General features: G+C 54.3%; 1 protein-coding gene across 2 annotated transcripts in view; it reads left to right on the top strand.

Annotated features, from left to right (window-relative positions):
* Nucleotides 1–15,611, top strand: part of TTC39A (tetratricopeptide repeat domain 39A) — a 51,243-nt gene that overhangs the window by 32,436 nt on the left and 3,196 nt on the right. For both annotated transcript variants that reach the window (XM_036447275.2, XM_036447276.2), the window contains exons 7-15: nucleotides 909–1,008; nucleotides 2,277–2,342; nucleotides 4,537–4,645; nucleotides 5,631–5,698; nucleotides 5,778–5,837; nucleotides 6,537–6,698; nucleotides 11,502–11,593; nucleotides 13,573–13,693; nucleotides 15,375–15,486. In XM_036447275.2, the coding sequence (XP_036303168.1) occupies nucleotides 909–1,008; nucleotides 2,277–2,342; nucleotides 4,537–4,645; nucleotides 5,631–5,698; nucleotides 5,778–5,837; nucleotides 6,537–6,698; nucleotides 11,502–11,593; nucleotides 13,573–13,693; nucleotides 15,375–15,486 (890 nt within the window). The remainder of the gene's footprint in view (nucleotides 1–908; nucleotides 1,009–2,276; nucleotides 2,343–4,536; nucleotides 4,646–5,630; nucleotides 5,699–5,777; nucleotides 5,838–6,536; nucleotides 6,699–11,501; nucleotides 11,594–13,572; nucleotides 13,694–15,374; nucleotides 15,487–15,611) is intronic.

Genomic DNA, 15,611 nt, shown 5'->3' with positions numbered 1-15,611 from the left:
GGTCCGACCCCCAGAGTGGGAGACTTGGGGGGCGGGCAGCAGCGTGGTGGCTCCCTGCTGTCCCTCAGTGCCTGGCCCAGAGCGGCCTCAGCCAGCGTCTGCTGGTTAAAAGCCTTCAGGATGCTCAAGGCAGGGAAGAAGGCAGGCGCACCGCACCATAAGGCCGCTGTGCTGTCCCAGGCCGTGGGATACGGGCTTTGTACAGCGAGTGGCCGGGGGAAGAGCTGGATTCTAACCAGGAGACTCCAAGAAGAGGGGGTGTTGGAGTTCGCACACCCCCTCTTCTTGGCTAAACACGGGCCAATGGCAGGGCAGGGGACAGGCTGGGAAACAGCTGATGACCCTCAGGGACTGGGGGTTGGGGAAGGTTTCATGGAGGGGGTGGTATTGGAGCTGGATCTTGAAGCATCCATAGGTGGGGGGAGTTTTCTAGGCGGGGAAGGGCATTCTAGGCTGAAGGAACAGTAGGAGTTAGCCCGGTGGTTCTCAACTGGGGGTAACACCCCCATGAGACATTGTCTGTCACAACTGGCATCTAGTGGGTAGAAACCAGGGATGCTGCTAACTATGCTACGATGCACGGGACAGCCCCCTGACCCCCAAAAAGAATCGTTCAGCCTAAAATGCCCGCGGTGCTGAGGTTGAGGAAGTGTTTTAGACAAAATGCAGAGCACAGCAACCGCCTAGGCATTGGACAAGGAGGGGCGCCGTGGCTGAGACGGCTGGCATTCAGGGGTGAGGAGCGTGTGATTACGGTGGGAGAGGTGGTTGGAAACGCCAGCTTTCTGGACTGCTGGAACTGTTCTATCCCTGCTACCGAGCGTTCGGAGGTCAGCTGGGCGTGGGGCATTGTTCGGCCCCGCTGGGATGAGACCAGCCCCCAACGTGTGCTTCGCTTCCCTCCGCAGGGAGCTGGACAGCCTGGTGCAGTCCTCGCAGTACTGCAAGGGGGAGAACCACAGGCACTTTGAGGGCGGCGTGAAGCTTGGTGTGGGCGCCTTCAACCTGGTGAGTGGGAGAGCCCCCGCCCAGGTCCCGTGTCTGGGCTCAGAATTAACCTCCCGCACATGCCGCCTCACACACATGCTCTGCCGCGCGCCTGGCTCTGTGCCAGCCCCGGCCCTGCTGTGGTAGCCTGGGGGGAGGGGGGGTGCCCAGCGTGGGTGGGGGTGCAGTGGGTGCTGGCACTGGCTCCAGAGTCCGCCTTGTGCATTTCTCCCCAGGTCAAGTGGTAAACTTAAATATTTACTTCTGTAGTGGCAATATCTATAGCACCAGAAAGGGACAAACACGGACCAATGGCAGGGAAGGGGACAGGCCGGGAGACAGCTGATGACCCGGGACTGGGGTTTGGGGAAGGTTTCATGGAGGGGGTGGTATTGGAGCTGGATCTTGAAGCATCCATAGGTGGGGGGAGTTTTCTAGGCAGGGAAGGGCATTCTAGGCTGAAGGAGCAGTAGGGGTTAGCACGGAGGCTCAGAAAAGTTGTGTGTGTGTGTGTGTGTGTGTGTGTGTGTGTGTGTGTGAGTGATATGGGGGAGTGGGTAAGGGGTGGGAGCGGCTCTCTCCACTCCAGGCAAAGCCTGTTCTAAGAACAGGCCTTGGGGCAGGGGTCCCGGCCCCGCTCTGAGTTCCAGTTTCCTCCTGTGTACCTGTGGGAGCTGGGATCCTGGGCCATGTGCTGAGAACCACAGCTGCAAAGGGCCGTGGCTGCTTTAGCAGGCTCTGGCCAGACCGCCCTGGGTTCAAGGCCTGCCTCCACCTCTGCTGAGCTTCAGGGCCTTGGACAGGTCCTGCCCACTTACCTGTGCCTCAGTTTCCCCATCTGTCAAAAGGGTCAATAAGCCCTCTAGGTTGGGTTGTTCTGAGGATCAAATGCAGTGAGAGTCCCTGGCCCAAAGTAGGGGTTCGGTGTAGGAATGACAATAGCTGACTAACGTGTGCAGGCCCCTCCTATGGGCTTCACACGGATTAATTTGACCCATCTGCACAGCACCCCCCATGAGGTAAGGGCTAGTATTACACACGAGGACACGGAGGCACAGAGAGGAGACGTACCTTGCCCAAGGTGACCCGGCTGGGAGTGGGGAGAGGACCTGGGCGCAGTCCGCTCCTGTGGACGGTCACACTTCTCTGTCTGGGGAAGCTGGCTGTCCAGGAAACCTGGCACTGCAGACACGGGGCCCGCACCCTCAGGATCGCCCCGGGACTCTGGGGTTTGGGGAGCGGGGAGGGCAGCTGCCCCTGCACGTGCCCACCTGCTTCTGTTCCTGCAGACGCTGTCCATGCTTCCCACGAGGATCCTGAGGCTGCTGGAGTTTGTGGGGTTTTCAGGAAACAAGGTAATGCCAGTTCTGGCTCAGCCCCCATCGGTATGGGTTCCCTGGACAAGGCCCCGCTCCCTCTGGGCGTCAGTCTGCTCTCCAGTCAAGTGGGGCCGTGCGCCTGCCCGGGCACCTCGCAGGGTGCAGGCTCTGGGGCGAGGGCGGCTGTGAGAGGCAGCTCTGGGCAGCGGCCTGGGTGGGGCTTGTTCCCTGAGCCTGACACGTGAAGAGCCAGAGCCAGTCCCTTCCTCTGGACTCCATTCTGGTGTGGGACATGCCCAAGAGAAGCCCTACGATGCATCAGGCCCGGAGGGGGGAAACCAGACTCACTTCACTGAGGGCGGGAACCTGAGGACCAGGTAGAAGATGAAGAAGAGCTTCAGGCAGAGGAGACTTGGTGTGAGGGAAGGAACTTGGCTAGAAGGCAGCCCTTCTCCCTGTGACACTGAGCCTCTTTTCAGTAAAACACGGGCTTTTTTAAAAAAAATCAGGCCAGTGCCCGACCTGGTTTGGCTCAGTGGATAGAGTGTCAGCCTGCGAACTGAAGGGTCCCAGGTTCGATTCTGGTCAAGGGCACATGCCTGGGTTGCAGACTCAATCCCCAGTAGGGGGCAGTGCAGGAGGCAGCCAATCAATGAATCTCTCATCATTGATGTTTCTCTCTTTCTCTCTCCCTTCCTCTCTGAAATCAATGAAAATATTAAAAAATAAAAATAAAATAAACCAGGTCAGTGTTTCTCAAATTTGAACTTTTTCTAGCCCTTGCTGATTTAAAAAATATATATCAATATATATAAATATATATTTTTTTATTTTTTTATTTTTTATTTTTTTTACTGATTTTTTTACAGAGAGGAAGGGAGAGAGATAGAAAGTTAGAAACATCAATGAGAGAGAAACATTGACCAGCTGCCTCCTGTACACACTCTACTGGGGATGTGTACCGCAGCCAAGGTACATGCCCTTGACTGGAATCGAACCTGGGACCTTTCAGTCTGCAGGCGGATGCTCTATCCACTGAGCCAAACTGGTTTCGGCTAGCCCTTGCTGATTTTTGCCATGTGCACAGACCTCTATATTATTAGTTACATATTATTATTTTTCTGAAGAATAGCTCATAAGTTTTATTTCAATTTACTTAAAGTAAACATGCTACACAGACCACAATCATAACAGTAGTCCTATGAGGACCGAACAATCTTACAAAAACCCAGTGGTTGCCACGGCCGTTCCCTCGGTGAGGAAGGGAGCTCGGAGCCAGAGCGATGTCGAACAGGCCAAGCACGGAGCCCGGTGTTCTCCTGGACACCGTCAGACGGACAGACAGAGAACTGAGCAGGGAAGGCCCTGCCGTGGGACCCTCTGCTTCCTCATGCCTGTGCGTGGACCTCTAAAATATTGGTCGCCATGTGTGGTCCATGAGCCAGGCGGGAAAACACCGGTGGGAGGCTCTGAAAGTCCCTTTCAGCTTTGTTTTCTTGAGAAGGCCCTGGGGTCGCAGGTAAGGAGGATTTCAGGATGCTGCTGGGAGGGGAGGGGATGAGAATGCCGGCCGCAGCGTGACAGTGCGGCCTGCCTGGCCGGGAAGAGAGGTGGCGAGGCCGGAATGGAGGCGCCGGCACAGGCTCTGTCTTCATCCTGGAAGTAGGGGAGCCCTGGAGGGTGTGAGGCAGGGAGGCAGATTTGTCCCCTAGCGAGCACAGGAACACTGGGACAGACTGAGAGGCAGAGTGCCGCAGGGATGTAATTGGGGTCCGGCTTCTGCTCCTCCCCGGCCAGCCTCTGGAGTCTTCTCCAGGGAGCCTTCCCGGACCACAGTCCTCATGGTCCCATCTGTGCCCTGGGCCTGTGGGTTAGGATTACCTGCCTTCTTGTCATTCCTCCTCCCCTCACCGGGCCTGGGGCTGCTCAGGGCCTCAGCACCCTCCACCAGCCAGACAGGTGAAGAGGGGGGAGAATGGGGGAGGGGCTGTGGAGGAGGTGGAGACACCTAGACCCCAGCCTCCTCTATGGCCTTAGCAGCAGTGTCCGAGAGGACAGCCCCTTCCCCCGGGTGGCACAGCCTGGGGGCAGCTGACCTGGCCTCCTGGCTACACCACTCCTAACCCCCATCTCCAGCAGCACCTCCAGGCCCCTGCCCTCCGTGGGTCCCAGGGTGGGTTGGGGAGCCCAGGCCTTGCTGGCCTCAACCTGGCCTCTCGTCCGCCTGCAGGACTACGGGCTGCTGCAGCTGGCGGAGGGTGCCTCGGGGCACAGCTTCCGGGCGGTGCTCTGCGTCATGCTGCTGCTGTGCTACCACACCTTCCTCACCTTCGTGCTCGGTAGGAGTGTCCTGGGGGCCAGTGCAGGTCCTCTGGGGGGTGGTTGGCCCTAAGGGCAGGGGTCAAGCCGGTGAGGGGTTACACACCCTGACTGGGCTCCTCAGACTGGGGATGGGGCCCTGAAGCCACAAACAGCAGAGCCACCTCAACTGTCCTGGGGCCTGTGGACTTCTCACCTCCTCATAGTTTGAGTAGGTCCCAACCTCAGCTCTCTCACCTGTGAAATGGGGATGCCCAGGCCCACCTCGTAGAGGGTGTGAAGACACTGTAGGGAGCTCCTTGGGGTTCTGGGCACAGCTCCTTGGGGTTAGTGGGCATGGACTCTTCGTTACTGAGCCCTGTCATATGCTAGAGGCGACATCGGTGCTTATTTAATCCTCACATCCCTCTAGAGCCGTGGTCGGCAAACTGAGGCTTGAGAGCCACATGTGGCTCTTTGGCCCCTTGGAGTGTGGCTCTTCCACAAAGTACCATGGCCTGGGCGAGTCTATTTTAAAGAAATGGCATTAGAATAAGTTTAAATTAAAAAAATTTGACTCTCAAAAGAAATTTCAATTGCTGTATTGTTGATATTTGGCCCTGTTGACTAATGAGTTCGCCGACCTCTACTCTAGAGATAGAAGAATATCATCCCCATTTTTTAAAAAATATGTATATTTTTTTGATTCTTAACAAAGAGGAAGAGAGAGGGACGGAGAGCCAGAAACATCGGTGAGAGAGAATCATCGATCAGCTGCCTCCTGCACACCCCCTACCGGGGATGTGCCCGCAACTCAGGTAGTACATGCCCCTGACCAGAATCGAACCCGGGACCCCTCAGTCCGCAGGCCAACGCTCCATCCACTGAGCCAAACCGGCTTCGGCAATATCATCCCCATTTCACGGAGCGGGGAGCAGAGGCCCTGAGAAGGGCCTGGTGGGTTGCCGGCAGGAACACAGGAGCCCGTGGTGCAGGTGACATGTGTTGTACCCCCGCCTCCTCCAGGCACCGGGAATGTCAACATCGAGGAGGCAGAGAAGCTCTTGAAGCCCTACCTGCAGCGATACCCTAAGGTGAGCTCCACTCCTGCCAGACACCCCTGCCCACGTGCGCTGCGTGGGCCCTCACAGACCCACACGTGTGTCTTTGCAGGGCGCCATCTTCCTGTTCTTTGCAGGGCGGATTGAAGCCATCAAAGGCAACGTTGACGCCGTGAGTACCGGGGAGGGGGGGGGGTAGGGGGCCGGGGGGGGGGGGCCTCCCAGGCCAGCAGGGAGTCAGACGCTCAGACATCCTCAGGGCCCGGGCCGGCTGGGAGGGGCCCAAGAGAAAAGGGACAGCAGAGCAGGAGTGGGAGAGGCACTTCTGAGGCAGTCTGGGGAGGAGCCGGTTCTGCCAGGGAGATTAGGACAGGGGCCTGGGGAGGGTGGAAAGTGAGGGCTCCATAGAAGGGAGGGAGCCATCGGAGGGGCTGGAGAGGGGGACCCCAGCACTAAGCCAAGGCCCGGGATGGACTCCACAGAGTGGAGTCCTGGGATCTCCTGCTGCCCTGGCTGTGACTCCTCCGGCAGCAGCACAGACGCCCAGACCCAGCTCACTCCGGAGGAGCTTCCGAAACCTTTGGAGCTTGCTCTGAGGCACAGATGCTGTTACATTGCTTTAATGTTAACACTTCCCACTACCTGCTCTCCCTCCATGATAGCTCTGTCCTGCACTTTCACTCTGTGGTGGAAAGACTAGAGCTCCAGAGAGAGGCAGGAAGTGGGCCTGAGGCCCTGGGAGACGTGGGGGAATAAGGAGGACGGGAGGCCCGCCTTCCGCACAGTGGTGGACCATGTGCACAGGGTGGGTGCGAAGGGAGGGTGGGCTCGGCCGGGGGGCACCGGAAGGCTGAACAGCTGGTGCCCACAGGCCATCCGGCGCTTCGAGGAGTGCTGTGAGGCCCAGCAGCACTGGAAGCAGTTTCACCACATGTGCTACTGGGAGCTGATGTGGTGCTTCACCTACAAGGGCCAGTGGAAGATGGCCTACTTCTACGCCGACCTGCTCAGCAAGGAGAACTCCTGGTCCAAGGTGGGCTCCCACCGAGTGCTGGGGGGCAGGAGGGGGACTAGGCCAACCCAGATTGGCCATGCGCCCAGACCAAGGGCAAACTCCTAACCGAACACAGATGTCCCAGCTGGAATTTAAACAGAACCATAACTCCTAACAGGACTCGGGGTGGGAAGGAACGAGAGACAGTGAGGAACAGAGAAACTTAACTATACTGTGCCCGTCAGGAGCTTTAGTCACAAGGACAGACGCATGGCTAGCACTGCCCAGGGTAGAGCTGTCCGGCAGGGAATTTCTGTCCTGCACCATCCACACGGCACATGGGTGCAGGGAGCATCCACCGGCCACATGGGCGCAGCGAGCACCTGAAATGTTCCTAGTGCAACTGGGAAACCGGGTGTCTTCAGTTTTCTTTAACTTTAATTTAAAATTTAAAAGGCTAGTGGCCACTGTATTGGACTTCGCTGTATTGGTTCATACAACAGAAAATTCTAGGCAAACTGACTTCAGATAGGGCTGGATCCAGGAATGCAAATCGAGTCGTCAGGGCTGTTTTTCTACCTGTGGCTGTGTTCTCTTCAGTGAGACCTTTGCTGTACAGGCAGGCTCTCTCCAGGTGACAGGCAGGGTGGCCCTGGGCTGCATGCCCCTAGCTCCCATCATCCCTTTGGTTTCAACCGAAGTCCCACGATCCAGCCTCATTGGTCTGCACAGATTGCATGTCAATGCTGGGAACAGAGGATGGGAGCAGAAGAGAGGTGGTTGCAGAAGAAAAATGGCGTGATGTCCCCAAAAGAAGCATTTGGGGGATTAAATCGATGCCTATAAGGCAAAACAAAGCAAAATAGGTGCCCATCAAAGGTGAAAACATAGTATCGAGGGAAGTGGTGAAATAAGTATTAGCCATTATTACCAGAGAAATGCTAGCACAGCATTCTGAACAGAGAGTTTTGGAATCATCTAGTCAGTATTTCCCAAAGTGTGGTACGCGTACCCCCAGGGGTACGGGAAGAGTTTGGAGGGGGTACGCGTTGCACCGGAGTTTGGTGGGGATATGCACTGCACCGTGCTTAGCTGTGCCTAATTCTACGTTCTCATGAGTACGAGGGGTACTCAGCATTACGAAAGTTATAGAAGGGGGACACATCTGTCAAAAGTTTGGGAAACACTGATAGATCATCAGCACCTAATCTGGTATAGGTAACTACCTATACCAGAGGCACATATGTCTCAATATCTTTTAAGTCCCTGTTTCTCATCCCTCCCCACCTCTGCATGGAAGTCCTTCTTCAGTCCCCCGCCTGGGGACCCAATGAAAGGGAATTCCCTGGGCCTGGCACAGGTGGGGTTGGGGGAAGGGGCAGGGTGTCCCTGAGCTCTCACCATGTGCCCAGAGCCTGCCACTTCCTCCACACCACGCCCAGCGAGGCAGAAGTGATCTCCGCTGGGCACACCGGGGCTGCTGTGGCTAAGAGGGGCTGTTGGTGACGGACGGGGTGTGAAGCCAGCTCTGCGAGACTCCAAGGCCTCTCTCTGCTCTTCCCTTGTCCCTCAAGTCTCCCGAGGAGGCCCCGCTTGCCCTGCTGCTAGAGGGGCTCCCTCACGCCCAGCCCTGAGGGCCCGGCATTCATTCCTCAGCGCTTCCCACTCCCAGTAAGAGCGCAGACTCACTCCAGGAACCTCTTCAACAGGTGACCTAGAAGCCTTCCTGTGGACTGAGCTGGACAGCTGGGTCTGCCTACCCAGGGGAGGGGGGTGGGGGGAGGGTGCACACAGCTGGGGTGAGAGCAGAGGGAGGCCCAGGCCTCCCAGGCATCAGGAAGCCTCGCCGAGTCAGCTCGGTGTCCAGCTCTGTGACTCTGGGGTGGTCAGCCCCCACGCTCTCTGGTGTTTTCCTCAGAAGGGGTTCCTGTGAACGTGGGGGTTGTAGCACCCTGAGTTCTGGGGCCTCATTCATTCCTCCTCTCCAGCCCTTGGCCGCCAGAGTCCCCCAACTTTCAGCTGTAGGGATTTGGCTGTGGCATCCCTCTCTGCCCTTGGAGCCTTCATGTTTCCCTCAGCCAGAAACTAGGTGACAACTGCATGCCCTGCAGCAAGGAGGGAAACGGGAGCTCAGAGGTAGCCCTGGGCAGCCCAGCCACCCAGCTGCCCAGCCGCCCAGCCGCCCATCCACCCAGCCGCCCATCCACCCATCCACCCAGCCGCCCAGCCACCCATCCGCCCATCCGCCCAGCCGCCCAGCCGCCCAGCCACCCAGCCGCCCAGCCGCCCAGCCGCCCAGCCACAAAAACAGGGGAGGCCTCTGGAAGAGGAGACATCTGAGCTGATTTTGGAGGAGGAGGAATTAGAGTGGAGTAAAGGACACCCCAAGTCAAGAGAACAGAAAGGTCAAAAGCTGGAAGTCAGGATGCTGCTAAGAGGCTCTGTGTCCCCAGGTGAAGGGTTGTGGGACTATGGAGAAACCCCCTGTAAGTCACTGGCTGTAACTTCTTCTTTTATAAATCCTTATCGAGGATCTTTTTTTCCATTGATTTTTAGCAAGAGTATCAGGGAGGAGGAGTAGGGGAGAGAAACATTGATGTGAGAACGACACATCGATTGGTTGCCTCCTGCTCATGCCCCTACTGGGGTGGGGATCAAGCCTGCAACCCAGGTTTGAGAATCGAACCCATGAGCCTTTGGTATAGGGGTTGGTGTTCTAACCACTGAGAAGCACTGGCCAGGGCTGCTGGAGCTTCTGGAAGACAAGGGCTGTCTGACTGCACAGATCCTGGTAGAGTAATACAGAAACTACAGGAACCAGGGCAAACGGATAACCCTGGGGAGGCAGAAGTCCCATCAGAGGCGGCGGCTGCTGTTTTCCGTCAATGTGCCCCACAGATCCCTTAATAGCTTGATGTTCAAAGGTGTCACAATGCTAGGTCACTGCATCCACCCTCCCTCCTGGTGACTCAAGGTGGGTGAGCTGTCTGGAGGGAGAAGCCTCTTAGAGGAAGACAACGGTAAGCCTGGCAGAGAAGGAACAATGACATCTTAGGCAGAGGGAAGGCCTGGGGTGAGTTGAAGGGCTTGATGGGGAATAACTGGCAGAAGAGGAGCTAGAAGAGCAGGTCAGGAAGGGCCCTGTGTGGCTGTTTAGGCTTTAGTCTGACTGCGAAAGCACCCCTGATGCGTGTGGTTTAGATCTGGGCTTTAAGAACTCCCTCCCGGGGTTGCTGGGCACTGCCACCTGAAGCTGAGTGCCTTTCATGTATTCTGGAAATGGCCCAGAAGCCAGGGTGGTTAGAACAAAGTGAGGGAGGGGGACACAGTGGGAGAGGAAACTGGGGGAGACTGGATAGGGCCTGCAGGCCATGAGAGGGGGTTTGGGTTTATCCTGTGATGGGATACATTTCAAGGACATACGGACGTAATTTGACATAAAAAGATCTGACCGGCATGGAGTGGGGAATGGCTTGCAGGGGCAGGAGCGGGTGCGGGAAGGCGGGTTAGGAGACCATATAAACTAGGACAATAAAAAGACATTCCTGGTGGCCTGCAGCAGGAGCAGTGTGGAGGCTGGTGCAGTGAGGTGAAGGACAGCTCAAGGCCAGTGGATGCAAGAGCTAGAGGGAAGGTAGAACCATGAGGACTTAGTGACTCAGTGCTGGCCAGGATGGGGAAGGAGAAGGCAAGGATGACACAAGGAAGATGGGATGCGGAACAGGTTTCAGTGAGGGGTGATTCTTCCCACCACACCCAGTTTTTCTGTTTTTGTGAAGGGCCGACTGAGGTGCTGAGGTCAGCGTAGAACTAGGAGTAGCCCTGGGCTTCAGCATGGCTGGGGCTGCTTTCCGCCTTCTCCAGAGACTAGGCTCCAGGATGTCCGGCTCCGGTTCCTCCTCCACCCAGTACACTTCTTTCTGTGCTAATGGCAGGTGGGCAGGTATAGTTTCCTTGGCAGCAGCGGGGGTGGCAGGATCTGTGATTCAGGGCTCGGCCACTGGAGGGCAGCACAGAGCCAGACTCCTCTGGCACTGGGAAGGGGCACAGCTTTCAGGATCTCTGGGTGGAGGAAGAGGGTTCTGCACAGCCACCCCTTTCCTGTCAGGGTGGCCGTGGATCCAGTGAACAAGGCCCTTAAAGCCACACATACCTGGGGTCACTCCCAGCTCTGCCCCAAGCAGCTCTGAGGTCCCAGGAAGCAGAGGGTGCCTACCCTAGCATTGTCTTTGGGATCACACGGGGTGATGTATGTGGAGCACCTAGCACACAGTAGGCAGTTTCACCAGTTCAGATAGCCGTGGCCCAGGGTCCTGCTCACTCTTCTAGCCTCACCTCTCATTTATGCATCCCATACTTTATGCTACCTGTGTGTGTCTTGGTTATACACAGGCTCTGCTCAGCTGTTTCTCTTGCCTGGGAAGTCCATCCTCAAGGACTCTGTGAATCTTCCTGTTGGCCTTCAGGGGCCCAGTCGGAAGCAATTGCTTCCCAGAAGCCCTTGCTGCCCGGCCTGCGTATCTCTATCCTATCCTCAGCGCTGCCTGTGCGTCCATGCACTGGTTGCTTGAGTCCCTTTCTCCATTGCTTCAGAGTGAGGAGGGTGGCAGCCGCTTTCATATGGGCCCGTCCCGGATTTAACTCCCAGCTCAAGTTCTTCAGCTTCTCCCCTGGGGCCGGGGGATAATGTCAGCTCCTGTGCTGGGTCCAGTGAGGTGTTTGTGCCAAATGAATTCCCTTGTGGGTTGTGGCTTCCTCGGCGGAGTAAGATGTGGTCTGCAGCCTCCACAGCTGTTCTGGGAAGGTGGGCTCCTCACACGACTCTTGCCCTGCCTCTCACAGGCCACCTACATCTACATGAAGGCTGCCTACCTCAGCATGTTTGGGACGGACGACTACAAGCCGTTTGGGGATGATGAAGTGGAGTTGTTTAGGTGAGTTCCACCATTGCACCCCCACTGTAGGCTTCAGCCAGGGTCTGTTCAGACACCCTGAGCTGACAGCACCCCTGGCCCTGCGCGCCTGTACCCTCCCCCAGGACTGCCTCACATGCCCGCCATTCCCTCCCATCACCACCTCCTGCGGCTGCTTATAGAGCCCTTTGAGTCTGTTCGGAGGCTTTCTTTCGCCAAAGTGGTTTTGTCGACATCCTTTCCACTGAGCCTCTTTCGTCAGGTCAGTAGGACACTGAGGTCCAGAGACGTACCTTTGGCTGCGTTAACCTGCTTTCACTCAGAGAAGCACACAGAGAGCCAGAGTTGAAGCAAGCAAACAGGATTAAATCCAGCCTTTGCCATTTCTTATTTGTGTCACCTCAGACAATCTCAGCATCCATAAAATGAGAATAACCTCTGCCTTGCAGGGCTGTTTTGCAAATAAATAGAAAATATATTTAAAGAGCCTGGTGCGGGGCCTGGGCCCACCAAAGGGTGGCTGTTTTTATTCTTACCTGCAACTGCTGTGTTTGCTTTTTCTTCAAAGGGTCAGGAGCAGGGCTCAGCCTTGCAGGTTGAGAATGGGGAAGATAATTTTCCCTCTATTCTTTTAGGTTGGGGCTGAAACCCTTCTCCTCCCTCCTCCCCCCCCAATAAAAGACAGATTATCAGGAGAAAAACAAACAGAAGTTAAATAACCTGAATGTCTCCTGTACATGTGGGAGAGGGAGAGACCCAGGAAAACTGAGCAACCAATCTTAAATACCATCTTCAGCGGGAGACTAAAGGTGTTGGGGATGGGGAGCCAGTATGTGGGGTCACCAGGAAAGCACAGTCAACAAGGGTAAGGTTGTGATGCATAATGAAGTCCTTTTCTTCTGCACTGATGAGCATCTAGAGTAGGGGTGTCGAACTCAATCAGAGAAGGGGCCAAAATCTAAAATCCAGCCTAAATCGCGGGCCGAATGGTTTACTGAACAGTCATAAACTGTCATTGTGATGGAAACGCAGCAGAGTGCAGTGATGACAGCGCGGTGCGGGCCACATTGCAAGGCCTGGCAGGACGGATTTGGCCCGCGGGCCTTGTGTTTGACACATGTGATCTAGAGATTTAGTCATCTCCCGCTTCCTGGTCCAGAGAGGGAGCTACCCTAACAGATGGGATACCCCTTGTAAATATGTCTCTCACAAAAGGTAACTTCTAGGTTTTCAAGAGCTTTTCCTGTGTCTGCTATTTTTTAAAAATAACCAGCCTAAAATAATCCTCTGCCAGAGAGGCCTGTTGTGGGGTGACAATTCTGCTCTCCTTCCTATCTTTATCTCCATTTTGGAAAGGAGAAAACAGGCCGGGAGGAGTTTTGCCGTGAATAAACAGGGCGGGTGTTCGGTGGGGGAGCTCACAACGAGGCCCGGTTGTTTCCTGGGCGGCTCAGGCTTGAGGGTCACAGCCACACCCCGTGACTGTGGCAGAAATCGGAAGGTGGGATGGAGCTGGGTGGGTGAGGCCCCAGATGTGGAGGCTTGCTTAGCTGCATACCACATTTTACTCTGCCCCTGCAAACAGCTGAGGCCACAACTGCCTGTGGCAAGAGCTAATTAAAGCTTCCAGATGTGCGGTCTTGGGCAGGTCCCTCCCGTTCTTGGGTATTAGTCTCCACTGTGAAATGGGGCCAGCCCCTCCGGAAACGGGGCCCAGGGACTGGAGAAGAGACAGCCTGAAGGCAGAACAGGCCTGGGCGTTTGTGTATATCCTCTCCTCTGCCAGCTGCTGTGAAGGAGCCCTTTGCCTACCCACAGGAAGTGGTCAGGTCTTGGGTCAAGGCCTGTGAAACAAGATGTAGGCTGTGAGTCCAACACTATCATATAGATGGGGAAACTGAGGCCCAGAGAGGTGGCAAGCAGCCACTAGGCAGTCTGGGGATTCTCAGTTCTCTCTCTCTTTTTCTCACCCTTCCCCACCCTCCTCGTCTCCTTTGCAGGGCTGTGCCAGGCCTGAAACTCAAGATAGCTGGGAAGTCTCTACCCACAGAGAAGTTTGCCATCAGGAAGTCCAGGCGCTACCTCGCTCCCAAACCCATCTCATTGCCAATCCCTGCTCTGGTGGGTAGGAGGGTCTTTTGGGATTGCATTTTTTGGGGGATTATAGGGGTTAGCTGAGAGCCAGGGGTACAACCATGGGCCCAGAGGAAGTGGATGAGGGAGAAAGACCTTCATGCCTCAGGGGCCTGGAAGAGGATTTCACAATTCACCTGGGATGGGGAGACAGATGAGTCGAGGCAGCCCTGGCCTCTGAAGAAGTGCTGGTCTCCTGAGGGTGTGGTGACAAGTGAGCAGCCTTCCTAGACAGCCTACACCCTGTCCCCAGGCAGAGGCTGTTTGTGTTCCTACCCTTATTGTTTCAGTCTTGTCACGTGGTGGTTGTTCACCAGGCTGAGCTTTTCTGAGCTCCTGTGCCCTGAGACTGGTATAGTCAGCTCTGAAATAATAGCTGACACTATTATTAATAGCTGTGTTCAAGGTTACACACACCCATCGCCCATGGCCTCATTTGATCCTCACAATAACCCTCTGAGTAGGTGCTAGTGGTATTCCCATTTTACAGATGGGGATACTTAAGTCCCAATAGATAATAAAAGTAGAAAGGTATCTAATAAGTGGATAAGATATAAGTAGAAAGATAAAATAACCTGTCCAGGTTGCAATGTTAGTAAGAATCAGGGTTTAACAGAAATAGTCTGGTTTCTGAGCCCATGTTCCGAATCATTGTTATGATGCTAATTCTATGCATGATTTTAGCAGTCATCAGATAAGTAGAAAAGGTCCTCAAAGACCTTTTATTGGTCCTGGATCTACTCCTCCTCATTAATGTGTGACCTTGGGTAGGGTCCCCTTCCTTAAAATGGGGTAATATATACCTTGCCCACTTCATAGAACAGCTATGAGGATCAGCTGATAAAATGTTACACTTTATAAATCAAAGCATTCAATATTTATAGAATGTATTTAGAACTTGTATCCTGACTATCTCTATTTAGAAATATTTTATAAAGTAAAACTATTGTAATCAAATGGGGGAGGGGTTGTAAGGAAGGGTAGGGAAAATTTCGGAATTTCCCAAATTATAATCTGGAAAGTACAATTTATGCGTAAAATGATTTCTGAAATATATTAGGTAAGACTGTTCTAAACAAAGTGTATATACTGTAGACCTTGGAGCTTTTATATACCAATCAGCAGGGTAAGCCTCAAGAAGCTTGAATACATTTTTTCATAACTCATTGGGCCCTGGCTTTTTTTTTTTAATGGAATATTTGCTAACTTGGAACCATATGATCTTCAGAAACACTGGTCTAAACTTAAATTCCCTCCCTAGAACATAACAAGAACCATAATAATGTCTTTCTAGAACTTTATGTATACAAATCACTTTCACATCTATTACTTGGTTTGATAGTTTAGAAAATGCTAACCCAAGCAACAAAATTACTACGAATAAACATGCTAGTATTCTGAGCTTCCCAGAAGTCAAGGCAGAAGAAGGAATCAGGGAGTTTCATAGTTTTCAGGATGGTCACTCAAGCCCAATGCCTTGGGGAACAGGAAGTGACACAGTCTTAAACTCTATTGGAAACACTGAAGTGCTGAGGTAAATGATTTCTCCAATATTTAGAAGCTCATAAGGGCCTTTAGTGATCCTCTGATCTGAGCTGCCCATTTTACAGATGGGGAAACTGAGACCCCATGGAAGAAACCTAGGACTGACTTGCTCCCCTACCTTCAGGAAATGATGTACATTTGGAATGGCTACGCTGTGATTGGGAAGCAGCCCGAACTCACAGATGGGATACTTGAGATTATCACCAAGGCTGAAGAGATGCTGGAAAAGGGCCCAGGTGACTATCCCAGGCCCTTGAATCTGCCAGGTTGGGTCAGACCACAGGACTTGCAGTTCAAGTTTTCCTCTACCGAAAATATCCCTCCTCCTTTCTCTACCCTGGTAACTGACCTTTGCCTTTCT

This window comes from Pipistrellus kuhlii, unplaced genomic scaffold (assembly GCF_014108245.1).
Source record: "Pipistrellus kuhlii isolate mPipKuh1 unplaced genomic scaffold, mPipKuh1.p scaffold_m20_p_2, whole genome shotgun sequence".
Classification (NCBI taxonomy): Eukaryota; Metazoa; Chordata; class Mammalia; order Chiroptera; family Vespertilionidae; genus Pipistrellus; species Pipistrellus kuhlii.
Note: the sequence above shows the minus strand (reverse complement) of the source record. Positions and strands in the feature narration are given on the sequence as shown.